General features: G+C 41.1%; 1 protein-coding gene across 5 annotated transcripts in view; it reads left to right on the top strand.

The window, feature by feature from the left end:
- The window catches only part of MRE11 (MRE11 homolog, double strand break repair nuclease), a 75269-nt gene extending 64133 nt beyond the window's left edge, over positions 1-11136 (top strand). For 4 of the 5 annotated variants that reach the window (XM_008688361.2, XM_008688362.2, XM_040630988.1 and 1 more), the window contains 2 exons: positions 4883-4961; positions 7966-8714. In XM_008688361.2, the coding sequence (XP_008686583.1) occupies positions 4883-4961; positions 7966-8022 (136 nt within the window). In that variant the 3' untranslated portion in view covers positions 8023-8714. Of the gene's footprint in view, positions 1-4882; positions 4962-7965; positions 8715-9691 lie in introns of those variants that run through there. The other variant, XR_005835016.1, reaches the window with a different exon arrangement.
- The last annotated feature ends 9751 nt before the right edge of the window (positions 11137-20887 follow it).

Raw genomic sequence — 20887 nt, forward strand, 5'->3', positions numbered from 1 at the left:
TTTGTTGAAGAGACTGTCTTTTTTCCTTTGGATATTCTTTTCTGCTTCATCAGAAATTAGTACCATAGAGTTGTGGGTCCATTTCTGAGGTCTCTATTCTATTCATTGATCTTTGTGTCTGTTTTTGTGCCAGTACCATACTGTCTTGATGATTACAGCTTTGTAATAGAACTTGAAGTCCGGAATTGTGACGCCACCAGTTTTGGTTTTCTTTTTCAACATTCCTTTGACTACTCAGGGTCTTTTCTGGTTCCATACAAATCTTAGCATTATTTGTTCCAGCTCTGTGAAAAAAGTTGATGGTATTTTGATAGGGATTGCATTAAATGTGTAGATTGCTCTGGGTAGCATAGACATTTTAACAATATTTGTTCTTCCAATCCACGAGTATGGAACATTTTTCATTTTCATTTCTTTGTGTCTTCCTCAATTTCTTTCATGAGTGTTCTGTAGTTTTGGAGTACAGATCCTTCATCTCTTGAAAAAGAAACAACCTTGCTGTAGTTTAGGAGCCAGTGACTAAACCATGGAAAAGAAGGGATTTTAGATAGGAGTAGGAAAGGCAGGAGTACATCATGAGGCAGGAACAGTTGAGCAGGGTAAGGTATTTGGACTTTATTATACATGCAGGGAATCCATGGAAGGATTTTGAGAGAGTAGTGGCACCATCTGATTTACGTTTATAAAGGATCCCTGTAGCACAGGAGGCAGGGTACAAGCAGGCTGACCTGAAAGGAGCATGCTGTGAGTAGTCCCCAGAAGATGACAGAGGCTTGCACTGAGGAGTAGCAGGGGAAAGGAAGAGAGTAGACGGTTTCAGGGTATATTGGGAGGTAGACACGACAGAGGTCAGGGTGTATTGAATATTTGGAGTGAAGGATAATGAGATATCATGGTTGATTTCCAGGTTTCCTACTTGAATACCTAGTGCCATACACTGAGAAAGGCATAGAAGAAGAGAAACAGATTTTTGTAAGGGATGGTAGGCAGATAATCAGAAGTTCTGCTTTAGACGTGGGAAGTTTGAGATGCCTGTGTAATTTATATGAAGGAATTGGTTGTAGGCAATTGGATATATGAGTCCAGAGCTCAGATAAGAGGTTTGAATGATACCTAAATTTACTTCTCAACAGCATATAACTGATATACAGTTATTTAACTTGAAGCCATTGGAATGGATTATCACCCTAAAAGAGAAGTTAGAAAAGAGGGCTTGTGTTCCAGTACTTGAGTTTTAACTTTTAGAATTTAGGAAAAGTAGAAGCAATGAGAAAGACGCAGAAGAGTATGGGGTTGCCAAAGCCAGTGCCGGCCTTGGTAGGAGTGCAAAATAGCAAGACGGGCTCAGGTGCCGGTTAGATTGTGTATTTGTGGTCCATAGTTGAGGATAATTGGGGTAGAATTTCTTAGTCTTGAGTTACAGTCTTAAATTTGAGTCCTATATTAATCAAGACTCCTTTGGTTCTTTGGTCCAATAGAAACCTAACACAAATTTGGTTAGGGAAAAGGAGATTTATTGAAAGGAGATTTATTCAGTCCATCGAAGAGAGAGAGTCCCTTTCAGTACCTGTTTGGTCATTCTTATCTTTGTGAATTAAAACATAAACAGGGGCACGTGGGTGGCTCAGACAGTCTGTCTTCGGCTCAGGTCATGATCCCAGAGTCCTGGGATCAAGCCCAGCTTTAGGCGCTCTGCTCAGCGGAGAGCCTGCTTCTCCCACTGCCTGCCACTCTGCCTACTTGTGCTCTGTCTCTCTCTATCAAATAAATAAATAAAATATTTAAAACACACACACGAACAAAAAACAAGTGTAGGTTTCCGAGTTGTTTTTTTTTTTTTTCCTGTAGTGCGTTAGTAGTTGAGAGGATTATAGAAGTTTACCTTGCATGAGGTCCTTATTTTTCATTATTGGGACTAATGAAAATACTATCTTAGTATGTTTGACATATATTTTAAGGGTATTAAAGAAAAGTATCTTGATTTTGTTACCATTTTGGGTTGTCTACTTTTCAGTAGAATAAATGTCCGTTGCTTTCCTATTCACTCGTAAGGTAATACGAATAACTGAATTGTGTATTCTTCTGAGCCTTTGCATGTGAATTAGCTTGTGTGGTGCTCACATGCACCCCAGGAGGGGGATGAAGCTACAACTACATTATCCCCATTGTCCCTTGGAAGAAAGTGAGGCACAGGAGGTTAAGAGACTTACCTACAGTGGCCCAGCCAGTCACACAGCCAGGCATTCTGCTCCAGACCTGTCTCTGCTGTCACTTCGGAGCATAATAGATTTACCTCTCAAACTGTTGTGCAGGCAGTAAGAACCATTTAAATGATGAGAGGCAATTTAGAAATTAACATTTTGGCAGCAGATCTGAAATCAGCCACGGTAGATTTGTGTTTCTGGTGACAGCAACTGAATGACATAATTTAGGCGGGTTTTGAAGCGTTATTTACTAATGGCGTGGATTGTATGGTTATTTTGATTATTTATGGTTCTTAAGCCCTACGACTTACTAGGTATGGGCCTTGTACAAGTTTTTTTCACTTCTCTGTGCCTCAGTATCCTCATTTATAAAATGAATATAATTATATTTACCCCATAGGGTTATGAGATTTAAGTGGGTTAATATTTATAAAGTGCTAAGTACAGTGCCTGACACACAGTAACAGCTCTGTAAGTGTTTATTAAATAAATTAAATAACAGGCTAGGGAAAATAGAACAAGAGTAACAGGAGGAATGGTAAGCAATAAAGGCACTAATATGTCTGGCAATTAACTTGAAAAAGGAAATAACTTCCAGTTGTAAAACTCCCTTCTGCCAGATGGGTAACAGAAAGCCTACTTTTCCCTGGAAAAGTTGTTGCTAACTTTGTCCTTGTACTAGGAATAAGAGGACCCTTCAGGTTCGATAGAGGTGGCAAATAAACTGAGGACCCTCCCTCAAAACAGCGAATAAGAGAAGACCCAGCCCCATGGGGCCAGGGGAGAGGAGCAGAGATTGAGAGGATTCCGTTCAACCTTGGAGTGGTGGAGAACTCACATTTTTGTAGCACCTGTTATGTGCCAGGCACAACATAAGGCTAATTTAACATGTTACCTTGTGCTTATAACGCTGCTACAACTGACTTCTTGGCTGAACAGCTCTAGACAGGAACTCTCGTTTATGGCCCCAAATGATATCTGAACAAAAAGGGAAAAAAATGACAGCTCCTGGCACTCAGTTTGACACACCCTCTCTATTTATTTTAGCCTTCCACATGAAGCTAAATCAAATTAAACCTTTTCTCATATCCAGGACAAGGCCCATTTATGCGACCCAGCAATAAAAACAGCATAACCATTTCTTTCCCTCCCCACTGTTGACTTCTAAGGATAGGGGATCCTTTATAGGTGAGATCTGTAGGTCTGTGGGGTTCCCTGATGCAGAACTCAGGACTCTTGCTATGATCAGATAAGCTACTGTCCATCATAGATGACTGGCTTGTTTCTGGACCCTATTGGTTATTTGGGGAGACATCAGAAGCAGAGTCGGGTTTCAGTGGGTGTTTCCTTCCATAAGCCCCCCCTTTGCCCAACCCCCAAAAAGAACGCATTCACCTAACTTTGCTACCTTGCCACTGTGGCTTTATGCTTTTGATGATCTGCTTCTTCCTGTCACAGATAGAAACAAGTCAGCAACTACGAGTTCCTGCTTAGGTCAAGTATAGAGAGATGGGCACACGGCACGTCCCAGATGGGTCACTTGATAAATATCCTTGATCTCTACTCTCAGAGCCATGTTGCCCTTCAAGTTTGCATGACAGATCCTCCTGTCCTTTACTTTTATGCAGAAGAACCTGTGATTTTTTTCTTTCCTTCTGACACATGACCTCTTGATTCTCAACCTCCTTGTCCAGACAAGACCTTCAGACGTACTTCTCTTGCTATAACATTCCAAAGCATGGTAATAAATTAATTAGCTAATGCTGCTTTAAGATGGGAGTCAGCAGACTTTCTCAAAGGGCCAGATGGTTAAATATTTTAGACTTTGCAGACCAAGAGGCAAAATTGAGGATATTATATAGGTATTTGTATAACCATTTAAATGTACCACATTTCAAAATGGGAAAACCATTCTTAGTTCATAAGCAGTAAAGAACCAGGCAGGTTGGATAGGCCGCAGTGGCCTGATCGAAGAGGATTTAGAATTCTTACTGATAAAAAGACATATGAATATGAGTTCATTACCACAAGTTAGGCTTCATAAGGATGGGAATCATGATCTTGTTTGCTGATATTTCCCAGGACCTATCAGAGTACCTGGAAAAGAGCAAGCACTCAGTATATATTTGCTATTTGATTTGGATTGAACGTGAATAATATGAGCAGTGAGGCAGCCCTAGAAAGTGGTGAGCCTCTCCTGAAATCCCTTTATCTTGTTACAGAAGCATATACTGGTATTTGAACACAAATATTTCAGTGTTAAAGTATTCCGGAGTGGGGGATGGTAGTAGAGGCATGTTAATGTATGCTAGGCACTATAATAAGCAAGGATCGGTGTAGTGTTTAATATATGTCAGGCACTGATCTAAGTCTTTTAGTATATTAACACAGTAAATCTCTGAAAAATTATTATCCTCATTTTATGGATGAGGAAATTGAGGCAGCGGGGCTAAGTAACTTGTCTGAAGCCACATAGTAATAAATGACAAAACTGGAGTTCAGACCCTGGCCCCAGAGTCCTTTTCCTCACCATTAAGTTTTTACTGTCTCTAATGTAGATTGAAGGGAAGGTATCAGCTTTTTTTATTCATGGCTGCTACTAGAATGAAAAATTATCTTAAAAGGGCTTATGAATTCTCTGGTTCATTTTCTTTGTGTTTTCCATGTTTCTGCTTCAGGTGGTCGAGCACATCATCATCAAGCAAGCGCATGTCCCAGAGCCAGATAGCTAAAGGGGTTGATTTTGAATCTGATGAGGTAATAAAGTAATATTGTTAAATCTCATCTATTTTTAGCTGTTTATAAAATTTAAATAAGGACTGCTAAGCTAGTTGCTTGAAATTATTTTTTAAAATACTTGCATTGATAACCTTCCTTTGAACTGTACTTAATGTTCAGAGTCGACAAGTAGCATTTGTTGAGTACCTGTAAATGTAAATACTCAAATATAAAAGGCCCGCCAATTTTTAAAATATGATATTCACTGAATTCCTACTTAATTTGCCCTATTAATTGTGGATCAGAATAGTTTTTCTCAGCTTCTGTCATTTATATTTGGAGAAGTGGTGATATTCTAGAAGTTTTCAATGTTACTTTAATAAAATATTAAGTACTCACTATATGCTTTACACATTTCATATATAAAATGTACGTGGTGGTGATTTTCATTTACAGAGGTGTTCAGATATTGCCTAAAGTGCCACATGGCAGGACGTGTGAAAGAAACTCTGATTTCTGTCTGGGCCAGAAAACGATCAAATCTCTTCTAACCTGAATGAGAAGGAATGGGAAGAGGCAGACTCAAGACTCGCCTCTTGGCTTTATTCATCCGTTGGTTCAGCGGCGGCGTTAAAGCCTGGCCTTTCCCGTTCCGCCATGGCAGCCAGCTGAGGGGCCTTGGCTAGTTTTTGTTGAATTGCTTTCACATGTTTTTCTTAGCTCTATAATCCCTTTCATTTCTTTATTTTTATTTACTTTGGGGATTTAAAAAAAAATTTTTAAAGATTTTATTAGAGAGAGGGAGAGCGCACAAGCAGGGAGAGGGGCACAGGGAAAGGGAGGAGCAGACTCCCCGCTGAGCAGGAGCTGGATCCCAGGACCCTGGGATCATGACCTGAGCCAAAGGCAGACGCCTAATTGACTTGAGCCACCAAGGCACCCCATTTCTTTATTTTTATTTAAAAAGTTTTTTAATTGTGGTACAAACATATGGTGTAAAACTTGCCATCTTAGGGGTGCCTGGGTGGCTCAGTCCCTTAAGCATCTGGCTTTGGCTCAGGTCATGATCCCAGGGTCTTGAGATCAAGCCCCATGTTGGGCTCCCTGCTTAGCGGGGGTCTGCTTCTCCCTTCTTCCTCTCCCTCTGTCCCTGCTCATGCTCTCTCTCTCACTCTTGTACTTTTCTCAAATAAATTAATAAAATCTTTATTAAAAGGAATTGCCATCTTAAACATTTTTCAGTGTGCAGTGCACTAGTGTGAAGTATATTCACTTTGTTGTGCAAATAGATCTCCAGAATTTTTTCATCTTGCAGAATTAAAAATCTCCACCCATTGAACAACTCCTCATTTCCCTTTCCTCCCAGCCCCTGGTAACCACCATTCTAATTTTTGTTTTTGTGAATTGGACTCCCCAAGATACATGCTGTCAGTGGAGTCACAATATTTATCTTTTTAATGACTGGCTTATGTCACTTAGCATAATGTCCTGCAGGTTTATCCCTGCTGTAGCATGTGACTCACACCTTTCATTTTGAACTTCAACTGTTGCTGTCATGTTCCTGTATCCCAGCTGTGGTTTTGAGCCAGCTTGAGGAGAGGACTCACCAGCAGTAGGCTGCAGAGAAAAATGGCAGCATGAGCTCAGGCTCCCTGTGAAATACCTACTGTGTTGCCTCCAGGCGGGAAGCAAGCAGTTGTGGACCCATTTGTTCATTCCAAGCGTCTAGATAGACATGTTAAATGTTAAAGATTTGTATATAGTTCATGTTAACTGCAAAGAAGAACAATTAGCAAATTATTATGCCTTAAGTTGGATTTATCTCTGGTTTTTAATAAGTTCTGCCTTTGTTAATAGCAGAAAATGAATCAATGAATGTGAGTTTGTATTTTTCAAGGCATTCATTTCTCACTAGAGATAGCTAACTTAGCTAACATTTGAATTTGTTGATGGTGATATCACCAACAAATCCTAATACCAAATAATTATCCCTTTTTATTAATGTCTTAAAAGAATCATAAATCAGGGGTGCCTGAGTGCCTCAGTCGATTAAGCATCTGCCTTCGGCTCAGGTCATAATCTCGGTTCCACATCGGTCTCCCTGCTCATTGGGGAGCCTGCTTCTCCCTCTCCCTCTGCCACTCCCCCTGCTTGTACTCTCATCGCTCACTCTCCCTCTCAAATTAATTAATTAATTAAAAAAGAAAAAAAATTTACAGGCAGATTTGCTTTCTTCTGAATATTTAGCTAGAGAATATGTAAGAATCAATTCTAAGTTATCCTCATCAAATTTTATAATTTGGGCTTACCTGAGGTTTGTTAGTTTTCCTACTCTTTAAGCAAATTACTAATTCTAATATCTGGTATTCCTGTCTGCTCTTACTATGCATATAATCTTCAGCCTCATTCCAGCATGAGAACTCTTCATACTGCATCTTTTTCCAGAAAGATATTTGGAAGATTGATTTGCTGGGTGGTTTTTTGCAGCAGCCTGAGAGTAGCTGTTTACTGCTGGCATGAAATGGGTAACAGGAAATAAGAATTATAGCTATTTCTGAGTTAGGTCATGTGCCTTCATTATTTTGGGGGGTGAATTTCCAGAACATTAGGTAACACCAGTAATAAAATGTAATTGGAAAAAAACCTGTTCAAAAAGCAAACAGAAATGACTTGAAGAGTATTAATTTTCCTGGCTTACCCATACCTTATTTGCCTTTATTAAGGTTAATAATTGAGAGAAATACATATGGTATATATTGTAGGGATACACACACACACACACACACACATATCAGGATGAATTATTTTCAGTGCTTGCTAAGAATTTAATTGACTTATTTCCATGGTGAAATAGCTACTAGGGAAGGGAGGAAAGCTAAATGAACAGACTATTCATATTTATAAAGGTAATAGAATAATGAAAGTCTTCTTGTGAAAGGAGGAAATGGCTTTTACGGGTATTGTTGTTTACCCGTGAGCATATCTGTCTTGTCTGAGTGAAGCATGGAGCAGTCACTCACATAACATTTGTATGTCATTTCAGGATGACGATGACGATCCTTTTATGAACATGAGTTCTTTAAGAAGAAACAGAAGATAATATATTTAATATAACTTGGAAGTTTTCAAGATTCAGGAAGAATCAAAACATTGCAAGCTAAGAGTTTACAGTTGACGATTTTTAAAGTATTGCTGTTAACTAAAGAATTTGAAAGAGACTTACTTAACAGGGAAATTTAATGTAAAGAACTTGTGTTTTTGAGTATCATTTCCTGAACATGACTCCTTTAATTGAGAAGCTTCCTAGCTCAAGGACATACAGGATAATACTGGTTCTCCTTATTTCTTAATCTAGTTGTTAACATTACCTGGGGCTGCTCTATAAAATCAGAATGTTATTTTCTTCACATATATTAGTGAACGTCTTATGGAATGAGGGCTTTGCTTAAATACCATTCTTGAGAGTAAGGATTAAAAGAAATCTATCACTATATGTTTCTGCTTCATGATCAAAGACTATGAGTATTTTAATGTAGTTAAGTTTAGCCACAGTTGAGGAAAACACCTTATAAAATTTGACCCCTTTATAATTTTAATAATTTCTAGAGATTCTGGATTTCCTGAAGGTAAAACAGTCTTTGTGAAACTGTGCCTAAGCTCGCTGTTCATTACTATGTATTGTTTTTTTTCTAAAGCTTGTGATAGTGTCCACCACTGAGACTTTAGAATGTTAGAGGCACCTTATGCTTTGAAGAATTAGATATATTTGTATTAAAAAAGAGAAAAATCTCAGATTTATTGTTTTTGATTTTAGTTGTTTTTAAAGGTTTCTTAAAGATTATGTTTTAAAAGATTGTGTTTTAGTTGTTTTAAAGGTTTTTAAAAGATTGTGTTCCCATCGGGTTCCCATTAGTCATTTTCTTCATTCTTCATGGTTCTCTCTTTCTCTTATTCTAGCGCTCTCTCATCTATTTCTACAAGGAAAAGTTTAAAAAAAAAAACAACCTAATTCTTAACTTTATTTTTCTTAGAAAATATTGTAGAACTTTTTCAGATAGAGTAATTAGTTGAACATTGGATTAGATTAAAATATTGAAATATAACTTCTGTGGACTATCTGTGCCAGAATTTCATATTAATAATATTTTATCTTAACATCAGACATGGCCAGTTCCAGAAATCTTAATGAAGCAGCCTTGTTAAGTCCATTTTTTTTCTCCCATCCAAGTACTGACCAGGCCCAATCCTGCTTAGCTTCCACGATCAGGCACATTGAGGGGGTATGGCCGTGGGCAAGCTTGTGTTTCTTCACTGATGTTCAGGGGAGGACATAACAATTTGACCTCTTCAGATTTAAGTTCTTCTTTTCATCTCTGAGGTAGCTGTATTTAAAGACTCCTTAGGGAAGTCACAGATCGTGGTGGTCCAACAGCCTGACATTTCTTCACTTGTAGAATTAAATACTTGACTGAGCAATATTCATGATTACTGGCATGGTCACACCTGGACTATGTCAAATTATAAAAGAACATTTGCATGTGGCTTTCTCCATATTATAGCCCTTTGAAATGGCCTTGGTCAAGAACTGGGATATAACATTCTGTGGGATGTTGGGATAAAACATCTGTTTTAAATATTTTTTAAAAAACATTTTCTGTACCCAACTTGATCATAAAGATTAGGTGAGCAGATAGCATTAACTAAGTGAAAGCGTTGTCCTGTGAAATATTCTCAGGTACATGTCCCGACATCTTTACTATTCCCCACAGAAGTGAAGCCAGGAATGAGAGTTGCTTTCCATGTGGAGTGGAAGACAGTCTGGGTGGCGGCATCTGGGCAATGTAGCGCTGCCCGCATGCAGGGCAGTGCCAGCTCATGGCTCTTCTCTCCTGCCACCAAGATGTGCTTGCGTGAGGGTCATCGCAGAGCAGACAGTCACGAAAGCGTGCTGACAGGTTCTTGTGAAGAAAGACGACTTTTTCTCGAAAAATTGCTCCATGGTATGACAAAGGTACTAAATGTCGTGTCGATAGCTCCTAAGAAAGGTGATTCCATGGCAGTTAGAGAAGTGAAATTCTCAGCAAATCCAAGTCATTTTGTTAACAGTTTGTGTCACTTCAATATGGTAAATAAAACATGAAAGAAAATCCTTTCTGATTGAATATTGTTAACATAAATATGCCATACAGCTTTGCTGTTCTGTATCTATGCCATAAAATCTAGGGTTTTCTGGGTTTTCAGACACGTTAGTACAGGTGTGTGTAGGTGATTCCAGACGATCGCAGAGCACGTGCAGTTGCTCTGGGAGGCCGAGAGAGCAGCGATGAAAACATTCCGAGGGAAAAATCCTTCCTTCATTTACCAAAGAATATGCCTCTTTCTGGTGTTTTGTTCCTATCATAAAAATATAGCAGTGCATTTACAAGGTTAAGAATGCATTGTAGTTCTAGGAAATTTTAGGAAATAGGACTGGTGCTTAGAAAGTTCAAGCAGTTAGGCATATGACTTAATTCAGGTACATAGAAATCGTTTTTTTCTCCCTAAAGTTTTAAAATTACAGAGTACAAAAACAGACAAGTCATGTGGTTTAATAAAGAATTACAGAGTGAGCACTCATGGCATCTCTATGCAGGTCAAGAAATAGACTCACTAGTGCCCCGGAAGCCCACTGAGTGTTCTCTCCAGCTAACCAGTCTTGACTTCTGTCATTGAGAAGCTTTTATTTTTGCCACAAGGTGGTGCTTCCCCCGTTAGATGGCAAATGGGATGATGCAACAGCAAATCTGAAAGGAGGAAGTTGGTATAGTTTTGCAGTACATTTGGAACCTATGCACTAATACTAAGCCTATGCAGTAATACCAAATTAGCCTTCTAATCTTAGATGTAAATTGCTTTACAGATTTCACCTGGCTCCGCCCGTAACTAAGGAAATTGCCAGTTTGATAAATTTTGCAAGTATCAGTTCAAGAAGAAACTATTTTATGTTTTAATAAACAAAGAGAAAACCCCTTTATTAGAAAAATTAAATCAAAAAGTCTCCCATTGTAAAATTTGTCTTTTGAAATGTACAATATTTAAAAATAACTTTTCCCCAATGTACTCTGATTTTTTTAATCTATCATGCATTTAACTCATGGTGTTCTGTAGCTTTTAAAGCTAATTACCATTAAGATTATTGTAAAAGTTTTATAGAATAAAGATTTGTGTTCTAAGTCCAACGAGCTTCCATATTCTTGAATAAAAAATGTCTGTATTTTGTCATTTGCTTATCCCTTTTAATCCTCTTTAACTCAATGTTCATTAGCTGGGTCTGAAGACACTAGAATTTTAGTTTGATCTCTGTAAAGCCAGTTGAATCTTGAACATTACTGTTCGTTCACTAGATCCAGTTTTAGCTGTTCTTAAATTATAAAGGCAATGTATATTCTTTAAAATTCAAAAATCGGAATATGTATTAAAAATTGTATATTTCCCTGTAATCCTCTCCCCAGACTTAACTCCCAACAATTAGGTACATATTTCTCCAATTACTTTAGCATGATTACTGACAAAAATTGTTGAATTAGAACCCCCAATTATGTATTCAAATATTTTAGTCCCTGTATCAAGGTGTATTTTCAGCTTGGTGCTTGACATGCTGATGTTTCCACATCTGCTTTGTCAACCTCTTTTAGTTAAACCACCATTGTCTGTTTTGAGGACTAACTGCTGCTTTTCAACGCAGGACTGAAATGTTAGCACTCCATTTGGGTCAAATGCAAGAATGTTTAATCTGTGTGCCTTGCTATCAAAAGTGGTAAGATGATTTTCAAAGGGCTCTTGGCACGTGATAGTTGATTAACTGAAAGAAGCGCAGTGGGTATTAGGCAGGTTGACCTGCGCCACACTCTTCTGCTTCTTAGAGCCACTCTGCAGTCCCGATGATTCACGTGGACGTACCAGCGTTACTGCATTAAGTACCCTTGATCACATCTCCTGTTTAGTTTCAAAGGTTTCGTGTTTATTGTATTTAAAAATCAGTATTTGCTCAACTGTAAGCTTATAAATATAACTCCAGTCTACCTATTAGTGCATTTGAATTGATTACAGGGTGTATCTGGACATGGAGCAAATTGCCAAAGGCAAAAAGCCATTGCTTAATAGGGTGAGAGGCACAACTGCGTTTCTGTTGGTCCTATGACAGTCTGGAAATAGGATGCCTGAAATGAAGGTATCCATTTTGCATTTATTAAAATGCCTTACTATAAATACTGAAATCAGTCAGTCCATCTATCCATCCATCATAGACAAAAGCCCCCAGTGATTTAGCATCCCAGTCTCGATACAGAGTTTTTTAGTAATGGTTTAAAGCTATATCATGGTTTTTTTTTTTTTAATTTTAAAAAACATTTTATATGTATTTGAGAGAGAGAGAGCACAAGCGGGGTGGGGGAAGAGCAGAGGGAGAAGGAGAAGCAGACTCCCTGCTGAGCAGGGAGCCCATTTGGGGCTCAGTGCCAGGACCCTGAGATCATGACCTGAGCTGAAGACAGACACTTAACCAGTAAGCCACCCAAGCACCCCTAGATCATGTTTTTTTAATTTTTATTTTAAAATAATACTGAATTTTGTGGAAGATTTGCAAGAATAATAGAGAACTTTTTTACCTTTTACTTAGATTTACTAATTTTTAACATTTTGTCATTTAAAAAATTATTCATATATGTGTGTATATTACATACATACATATTCATATGCATACGTGAATATGCACACACATAAATACAATTTTTTTTCAGTCTTTTGAGAGTAGGTTTCAAGGAGTAATGCTCCTTTCTTTACCCCTCATACTTAATGTATATTCCCTAGGAGTAAGGATATTATCTTGCATGACATCAATACAGTTAGACTTTCAGAAAATTTAACATTGATTTAACACTAAATTTTTATTTATTTTATTTTATTTTTTAAAGATTTTATTTATTTATTGGACAGATAGAGACACAGCGAGAGAGGGAACACCAGCAGAGAGAGTGGGAGAGGGAGAAGCAGGCTTCCCGCTGAGCAGGGAGCCCAACTTGGGGCTCGATCTCAGAACCCTGGGATCATGACCTGAGCCAAAAGCAGACTCTTAACAGCCACCCAGGCGCCCCAAAATTTTATTTATTTATTTATTTATTTATATATTTTTTTAAAGTATCTTTTTTTTTTTCAAGATTTTATTTATTTATTTGACAGAGACAGAGACAGCCAGGGAGAGAGGGAACACAAGCAGGGGGAGTGGGAGAGGAAGAAGCAGGCTCATAGCAGAGGAGCCTGATGCGGGGCTCGATCCCACAACGCCAGGATCACGCCCTGAGCCGAAGGCAGACGCTTAACCGCTGTGCCACCCAGGCGCCCCTTTATTTATTTTTTAATACTTTATAGTCCATATTCCAATTTTGTCAGTTGTCCCAATAATTTCCTTACATAGTACGTTTTTTCCCTTTAATCCAGGATTTAATTTTATTTTTTCATACCTAGAACTTTTACATGCTTCCAGAAGTCTAACCATTCAAAATGTGTACTCAGAATCTCCCTTCCCTAACCCTTTCACTCCTTTCTGCTCTACCAACTGTAGGTAAGCAATTCCATTCTGTTTACCCTTTCTGCATTTCTTTTTGCTAAAATAAGCAGTTTTGTGTATTTTTAAATTTTCCCTTCTTTCTTACACAAAAATGTGTGTGTGTCTGTGCGCACGCGCACTCTTTTTTTCCTCCCTGAATAATCTGTGCTGGAAATCATGTCATTTTACAAAGATCCTCTTTTTCATAGCCACGTAGTATTCAAATGCGTTTAAATACCATAGTTTACACTATCATTCTCTCATATTTGGGCATTTAAGTAGTTCCAACATTTACAATTACACAAATAATGCAGTAATACTCATCTCATGTGTTAGTATTTTGATGTTTTTGGAAGTATATCTTCAAGAGTAGATTCCTAGAAGTTGGAGTAACTAGGTCAAAGAGTAAATGTATATGTAGTTCTATTAAACATTGCCAAATTCTCTATTCTAGAGATTGCACCATTTTGTAGTTCTGGCAGCAATGTGTGAGACTGCCTGTTTCTCCACAGCCTTGGCATCAGAATTTATTGTCAAGCGTTTGATTTTTTTGCCAATCTAATGGATGAGTATCTCACTGGACTTTTAGTTTGCAGTTTTGTTATTATGAATGAAGAACTTGCAAAAACATGTTTAAGGGCCATTTTTGTATCCATTTTTGGTGAATTGCCTGTTCATGTGTTTTGTCCATTTTTCTAAGGTTTTTAGTTCCCTTTTCTTTTTTGATTAAAAAAAATTTATATTAAGGATATTAGCCCTTTGTCTAATAATGCCAATTTTTTCCAATTTGTTATTTGTATTTTGATTTTGCTTATAGTATTTTTTGTAATGCACTAGTTTATTTTTAATGTAGTCCTATTTTTTCTTTTCTTTTTCTTTCTTCTTTCTTTTTTTCTTTTTTCCCCGTCATCTGGACTTAGTTAGAAAGTCTGTCTTTATACCCAAGTTACAGAGGAATTTGCTCATACTCTTTTTGTATGCTTATAGTTTCAAGTCACTTGCTGCTAAGATCCTTTATTTAGCAAGTAACTTTCTAGGTGTCGTATAAGTAGTGTGGTCATCTTCCCCACACAATTTAAAGTAGATTTTATTACTGGTAAGCCCTTAATTCCAGGCTGGTCGAGATCTGACTTTTACATTTAGATCCGACTTGTTTACTTCACTGTGTATAACTCTTCCTCTGTGATCGTCATATTTCAAACACCACAGACTTCCTTGATTCCACTGCCTGCAAGCTGAATTTTCAACCGTAATTGCTAGAATTTGTCTTTATTGTTGTACTACCTTTCTAAAATAGAAATCACAAAATTAATATGAGAAAAGACAACTTTTTTTCTGGCCCTCAAAGCTAATGACCTCAAGTGACAATTAAAAAAAAACAAAACACTTTTCAAGAGTGTAAGATCGACGATAGTTGTTACTTACATCCTATGAAAATGAGTTGCAGATCCAGTGATGCGTTCTAGAAATATTTTTACTTGGCATTATTTAAAAAACAAAAAAACAGAAAACATCCTTCCTCCCTCCATAAGATACAGTGTTAACCAAATAGTTTAGATACCATGCTTAATTTTCTTTCACTTTCTAAGGATCTGATTTGAAACAAAGCACACAGCAGAAATAAAAGAGAAGTAGAAAAATAGCTCAATAGCAATTAAGAGCATAGACTTAGAGCTTGTGCTAGGAAATATGACTCAACCTGTAGGATTACAGAAAACCTCTTTGAAACATGAACTCCATGGCTCCACCTGTTAGAGGAATCTTATCTTCTCTTTGCCTTCTCAGAGATCTAACGAAGGAATCCTCATTTTAAGTCGTTAACTAGCAACAGAATCAGGAGATATTTTCACAGAAGTTAGGTTTTATATTGAGTTTAGAAGATGAAGGTTTATGTAATTTTCTATGATGAAAACTTAGATATGCCCCAGGATCCTACTAGATAGCAAAAGGCGTACCCAGAAAAACTAAGTCTTGCTTCTTGGGTTGTCTGACTCCAGGTCCAATGTCTACCACAATATATACTACCATTTTCCCTGTCTGGGCACTGTGCAAGGCTCTAAGATGTGACATTGGGAATAACACCATCCTGGCCTGGAAGAGCTGACAGATAAGTCACAAATAGAGTACCACAAGGGAAGTGCACATCAGAGAATGGATGTCAAGTTACAAGAGCACTTTTAACTGAATAGATAGAGCAACACCGCTTGTTCTCAGGTTGTGGAAATCAAGGGGGTCAGTGAGTCTTCACAGGAGAGAGAACACTTCAGCTAGGTCTTCAATGAAGAGGAGTCTTTCTGGCCCTGGAATCAGGATGATTATAGACAGAAATAGCATCTTCGAATGCAATAGCATCATGAACGGGGCAGGCTGTGAGATGACCTCAAGATTCTAACCACGGTGAAAAGGGGAACAAGAAAAGGAGCAAGTGTAAGAAAGTGAGGGAAGAAGAGGACATAATGAGTTTAGTTTGGAGCATGTTGAATTTTAAGTGTGTGGGGGTATTCCAAGTGGGAATGTCCAGGCAACAGTTGAATGTATAATATCAACCTGGAACTTTCAAGAGGATTGGTAAGTAGAGATACAGATCTTGCAGTCACTTGTGAGTGATGGTTCAACCAATGGAGATGGTTGAGGTCACCCAGGAGCACATTTAATTCAAGAGGACCAGACAATGGAGAATGGCACTCTGGAGCACCAACAGTAGTAGGAGTTCTGTAGTGGTACAACTAATGCTACCATTTGTCTACTGTATGGATTAAATGGGCTGTTGTGAGTTGGCCCAGTACCCACTCCATCATTTATAAAACTTCCTATGTAAAAGTGCAGAGTAAGTTCAAACAACTTACAGAAGTATTTGGAGCCACAAATTGTGGAATTTGGGTGTACTTCCTTTTACTTATCCCAAATAGATCATTTTTTAAAAGATTTTATTTATCAGAGAGAGAGCACAAGCATGGGGAGCAGCAGGCAGAGGGAGAAGAAGAAGAAGCAGACTCCCCGCTGAGCAGGGAGCCCGATGTGGGAGCTCCATCCCAGGACCCTGGGATCATGACCGGAACCGAAGGCAGGCATTTAACCGACTGAGCCACCCAGGCGTCACTGAAATACGTCATTTTAGCCTATGGCTCCAGTGTACTGGAATATTTCCAGTGCACTTGGAAACCGAGGGTAACATGCCCACACACCGTGTTTTTATTGGGAATTTCTTAAGCCATACTTCATATTTCAGGTCTGCTTGATTCATTTGTAACTACACTATGATGACATCCCACCTTTGCCATTAAAACAGGTCAACTTCGAGTGACTGTCATGTGCCTGACATGATGCTAATTGTTCTTTCTTCCCCTCTGCCACTATGATTGGCACCAGAAAAGAATTGTGGGTGTGGGGAGTTTTTAACTCAAGTAGGACCTTTTTAGGAAGTGACACTGGGGTTAAAGGAGCAATTGCTTGCGATGCCGGCACTGTTAATGTAGTGAGGCGCACAAACGCTTCCTTCTGAGGCCTCTGTGTGGTATTATTATTCTATAATTCTTTGTCTTGTGAATGCTGGGGAGCTGATTTACTATTTTTCTTGTCTCAAGTCCTTTTGAAAGAGTTAAACTCTCTGCTTTTCGGTATATTTAATACGTGTGACTATTATTAGAGACAGAAATATAATTACTATTTGGCACATCCTGACTACACACGGTGTCCTCAGTTTTATTCAGAATGCACAAAGGAAGGAGCTGTCTCATTCTGTAAGAGCACCTTTGTGTCTTCCCAGTTCTTCTTCATAATAGCAAATGATAATGTTACAGAACCATTAAAGTCCCTGAGGAAGGAACTTCTTTTTAAAACCTAGTCTTGATGTGGGGTGGGTGGGGGGATGCTCTTCTTTCATTAAGCACTGGGCTGTTGCTACAGTTGAGGGTAAATTGGGGCCAGGAGAGCTGGGCGCTGGGAACTTGGGAGGCTGAGTGGAGAGCCAAATGCCCAGAGAAGAGGAAGAGGAAGTGATTCTAGGGTTTGTGCTTAACCTTGGATATTGTGAGTAGCCTCCACCCCTTCAGAGCTCATCAGTCCAACTTCCAACTACCAGCACCGGTGTTTACTTGCCTACTTGACGGCCAGGAGTACAAGAGAATTATCACACCCCTGGGAGCGGCCTTAACCGCTGACTGACAGGAGTTGGTGGGTGGGTATCCAGCTCTTGTCCACTGGTTCCGCGAGCTGACCTGTATGCTTTACAATGGATTTCCCAACAGGATGAAGCTCCAGTTGCTCACAGTAGTAGCTGGCCTGACAATAGACTCTTTCTTGGCCACCTTCCCATCCTTGTCTTGCTTTTCCACTTCCCTACTGGTATTTGCCTTCACTTCCCAAATAAACCCTTGCTCTAGAATCTTTGTCTCAGGGTTTGCTTCTGTGGAAAGCTAAGAGCTAAAACATGCCACCCGGTCTTTTGGGGACAAGGTTTCAGGCACCTGGCATAAATGCCCTCACATCTACGAGGTGGGCATGGGGAGCAAGGAATCAAAGCGAAGGCGTTAGCTTAGTGCGCCCGTCGCAGACCACCGAGCAGGGTACTTGCAAGACAGTGCTTGGAAGGGCACTGCCTACCTTTGATTCCTTTCTCTGCGCTCGATGCTGACTAGCTTTAGTCTGTGCATTCATTCTTTCTCAACAGTGCGCACAGTGTGATTAAGTAGGCTTCTGTTCTCTAAATTACCAGCACAGTCCAGCCTTGCCTCCCTGACTCTTGCCAACTCACCTCAGTAGAATATCAAGTCTACCCAAGCTCTTGAATTACATGCTACAGGCAGTTTCTTGGTTTCTTTTCTAGAGCTAAATACCCATTACTTCATCTGCTTGGCACTCCTGTCCCTTCTCCTAGGACCAGTCACCTAATCCCTCTGACCACCTAATCCTGCAGGACCCACCAGGTCCATCAGCAGAATTGAAGGATATCTGCTCGCCATCCTCTCCCCTACACATAGTAGCCTAAAGAGTGAATGGGAAATGAAAACTGGAGACAGGAGTGGACTCCTTTGAACTTGCTGATAAAATAATGGAGAAAGATAGGCTCAAAGCTCCAGGAGAGGGTGAGGTCACAGGAGGATCTTTTGTGTTTTTTGTGTTTGACTTCAAACTGAAAACTTGGGAATCAGCTATGCTTTGTCCCTCCTATCTCTGTCACCCTTGCTCCTCCCCTTGCCAGCACCTTGATTCAGGTCTCACCTCTGCTCCTGCATCACTTGAATAGCCTCCAAACCTCCTGTCTCTGGCTACAGCCCCTCTATTTCCCAGGAAGTCACTACAGTGTTCTTTCTAAAATGCAGACCTGATCTTGTTAGTTTTGTACTTACAGCCTTTCTGTGAATTTCCAGTGCCCTCGGGAAAGCGTTCAAATCACTCCTGCAGTTCCTGAATGTGCCACAAGCATACTCACCTCCATGTCTTTGCGTGTACCATGGTTCCTTCCTCACGGAATACTCCATCTTCTTCCCTCTGCCTCCTCCTCTGTGACCTATCTCTTGCTGGTGCCTTAGGATTGAGCCAAAGTATCATTTTCTGGGAAGACTTCCCAAACTCCCTCCCACCTGGATAAGTGCACCTGTATTTTATTATGATGACACTTAAACCATTTCCTAGCTGCTTATTAGGAGGTGAGCTTGAACTGCATCCCTGAAGCTTGACGAGGGTACAGAAGCTGACATCTAACTTTCCCGGAAAAGTTCCAAAGTGAGAGGTGGCTGGGGCCTCTCCTCATGACCTCATGAGAAAAGAAGACTTTGGGGCAAGGGGCCCATTCTCCAGGGTTCCCGTGGGACAAAGGAGCAGGCTTTCCTCTGGGCCAAGTGGAATTCTCAGAAGGAATCTGGGCTTAAGTCATTTGTTGGAGTCCCAACAGGGTGAATGCTACAATAACAGTCTACCTGACCTTTACCATTTGAATGGGGGTGAGACCTGCAGTTTCAAGTAGTCAATGGAATACTGCATATCTAGCACCAGAGAGCGAGATCCCTACAGGGGTCTCTGGAAACCTCACATGCAAGGAAAGGAAAGCTTTTTTTTCTTGTAAAGATTTTATTTTTGGGGGGGAGAGAGAGCGAGCACAAGCGGGGGCGGGGCGGTGGCAGGCAAAGGGAGAAGCAGATTCCCCGCTGAGCAGGGAGCCCTATACCAGGCTCAATCCCAGGACCTGAGCTGAAGGCAGACACTTCACCAACTGAGCCCCCCAGGTGCCCCGGAAAGCTTTTCACCGAGGCCAGGAAAGTTAAAAAACTTGCCCAGGATTTCATAGCTCAGAAGTGACGAAGTTGTGATTTGAACCTGACTCCACAGGATGGGGTCGGTGGGTGGCCGGGCTGGGGTGACTGGGAGACGCTACACAGTGGGAATGAAAACGGGTGAGCAAGATACCAAGATTTCCTGTGAAGCAGGCAGAGAACGAACACAGGGGTAATATACCCCTAACTACAGCTTCAAAGCTTCTGTGGCAAGAAGAGGCACAGAGCTACTATCTCCTTTGATTCTTTGATCCTGTCAGCAGATTGCCCCGCTTTGAAGAGTTTCCTTGGAACCCCCCCTCCTTGTTTTAATACATGTAGGGACACAAAACCTAGGAAGCGCTCCAGCAAATCTGAAGTCTGGTCCGTGAAGGGGCTTGGAGAAGCTCGCCTTGTTTCGAAAACGGCCAGACTCAGGGATCCGCCGCCGTGTGGAAACCGCGCCCGGCTGAGGCTCAGACGGAAACGGGTGGAACGCATCCCGGTTTCGGGGAGCCGCCTGGAGCCCGCACACCCAGCCTGACGGCGTGCCCGCCACGGTCGCCAGGCACCCCCGGGGGCGGCTTCCGCCCGCCCCTGCTCCCTTGACAGTAACGAGGCTGAGGCGGGATGGAGCGGCGAGTGTGACTTCGGGGAAGAGCCCTGGAAGCCGGGCAGAGTTTGAGTCCCGGCGTGGGAGCGGGCGGGGTGCGGAGCGCCAGGAAGGCAGCGGGCGAGCGCGCGCGGGGGAAAGAGCCTTGCAAGCCCCGCAGGGTTGCATTCCCGGCGTGGGAGCGGGCGGGGTGCAGCGCCAGAAAGGGCGCGCCGGGTAAAGAGCCTTGCAAGCCCCGCGGGGTTGCATTCCCGCAGGGGCATCCGGCCGGCCGGGAGCTGGCGGAGCGGGCGCGCGCCACCGCCGAAGCCGGAGCCGGAGCCGGGGCGGGAGCCGGGGCGGGAGCCGGGGCGGGAGCGGGAGCCTGGGCGGGAGTGGGAGCGGGAGCCGGAGCCTCGGTGTTGCGCAGAGCCGGACAGGTGCGGCTAGCAGCCCGGAGCGCAGCCGCGCGCCCTCCCCTCCCCGCGGACGTCGGCGCGGGCTCGGGCTCGGGCTCGGGCGGCGGGGCTCCCGCAGG

This window comes from Ursus maritimus, unplaced genomic scaffold (assembly GCF_017311325.1).
Source record: "Ursus maritimus isolate PB19 unplaced genomic scaffold, ASM1731132v1 scaffold_16, whole genome shotgun sequence".
Taxonomy (NCBI): domain Eukaryota; kingdom Metazoa; phylum Chordata; class Mammalia; order Carnivora; family Ursidae; genus Ursus; species Ursus maritimus.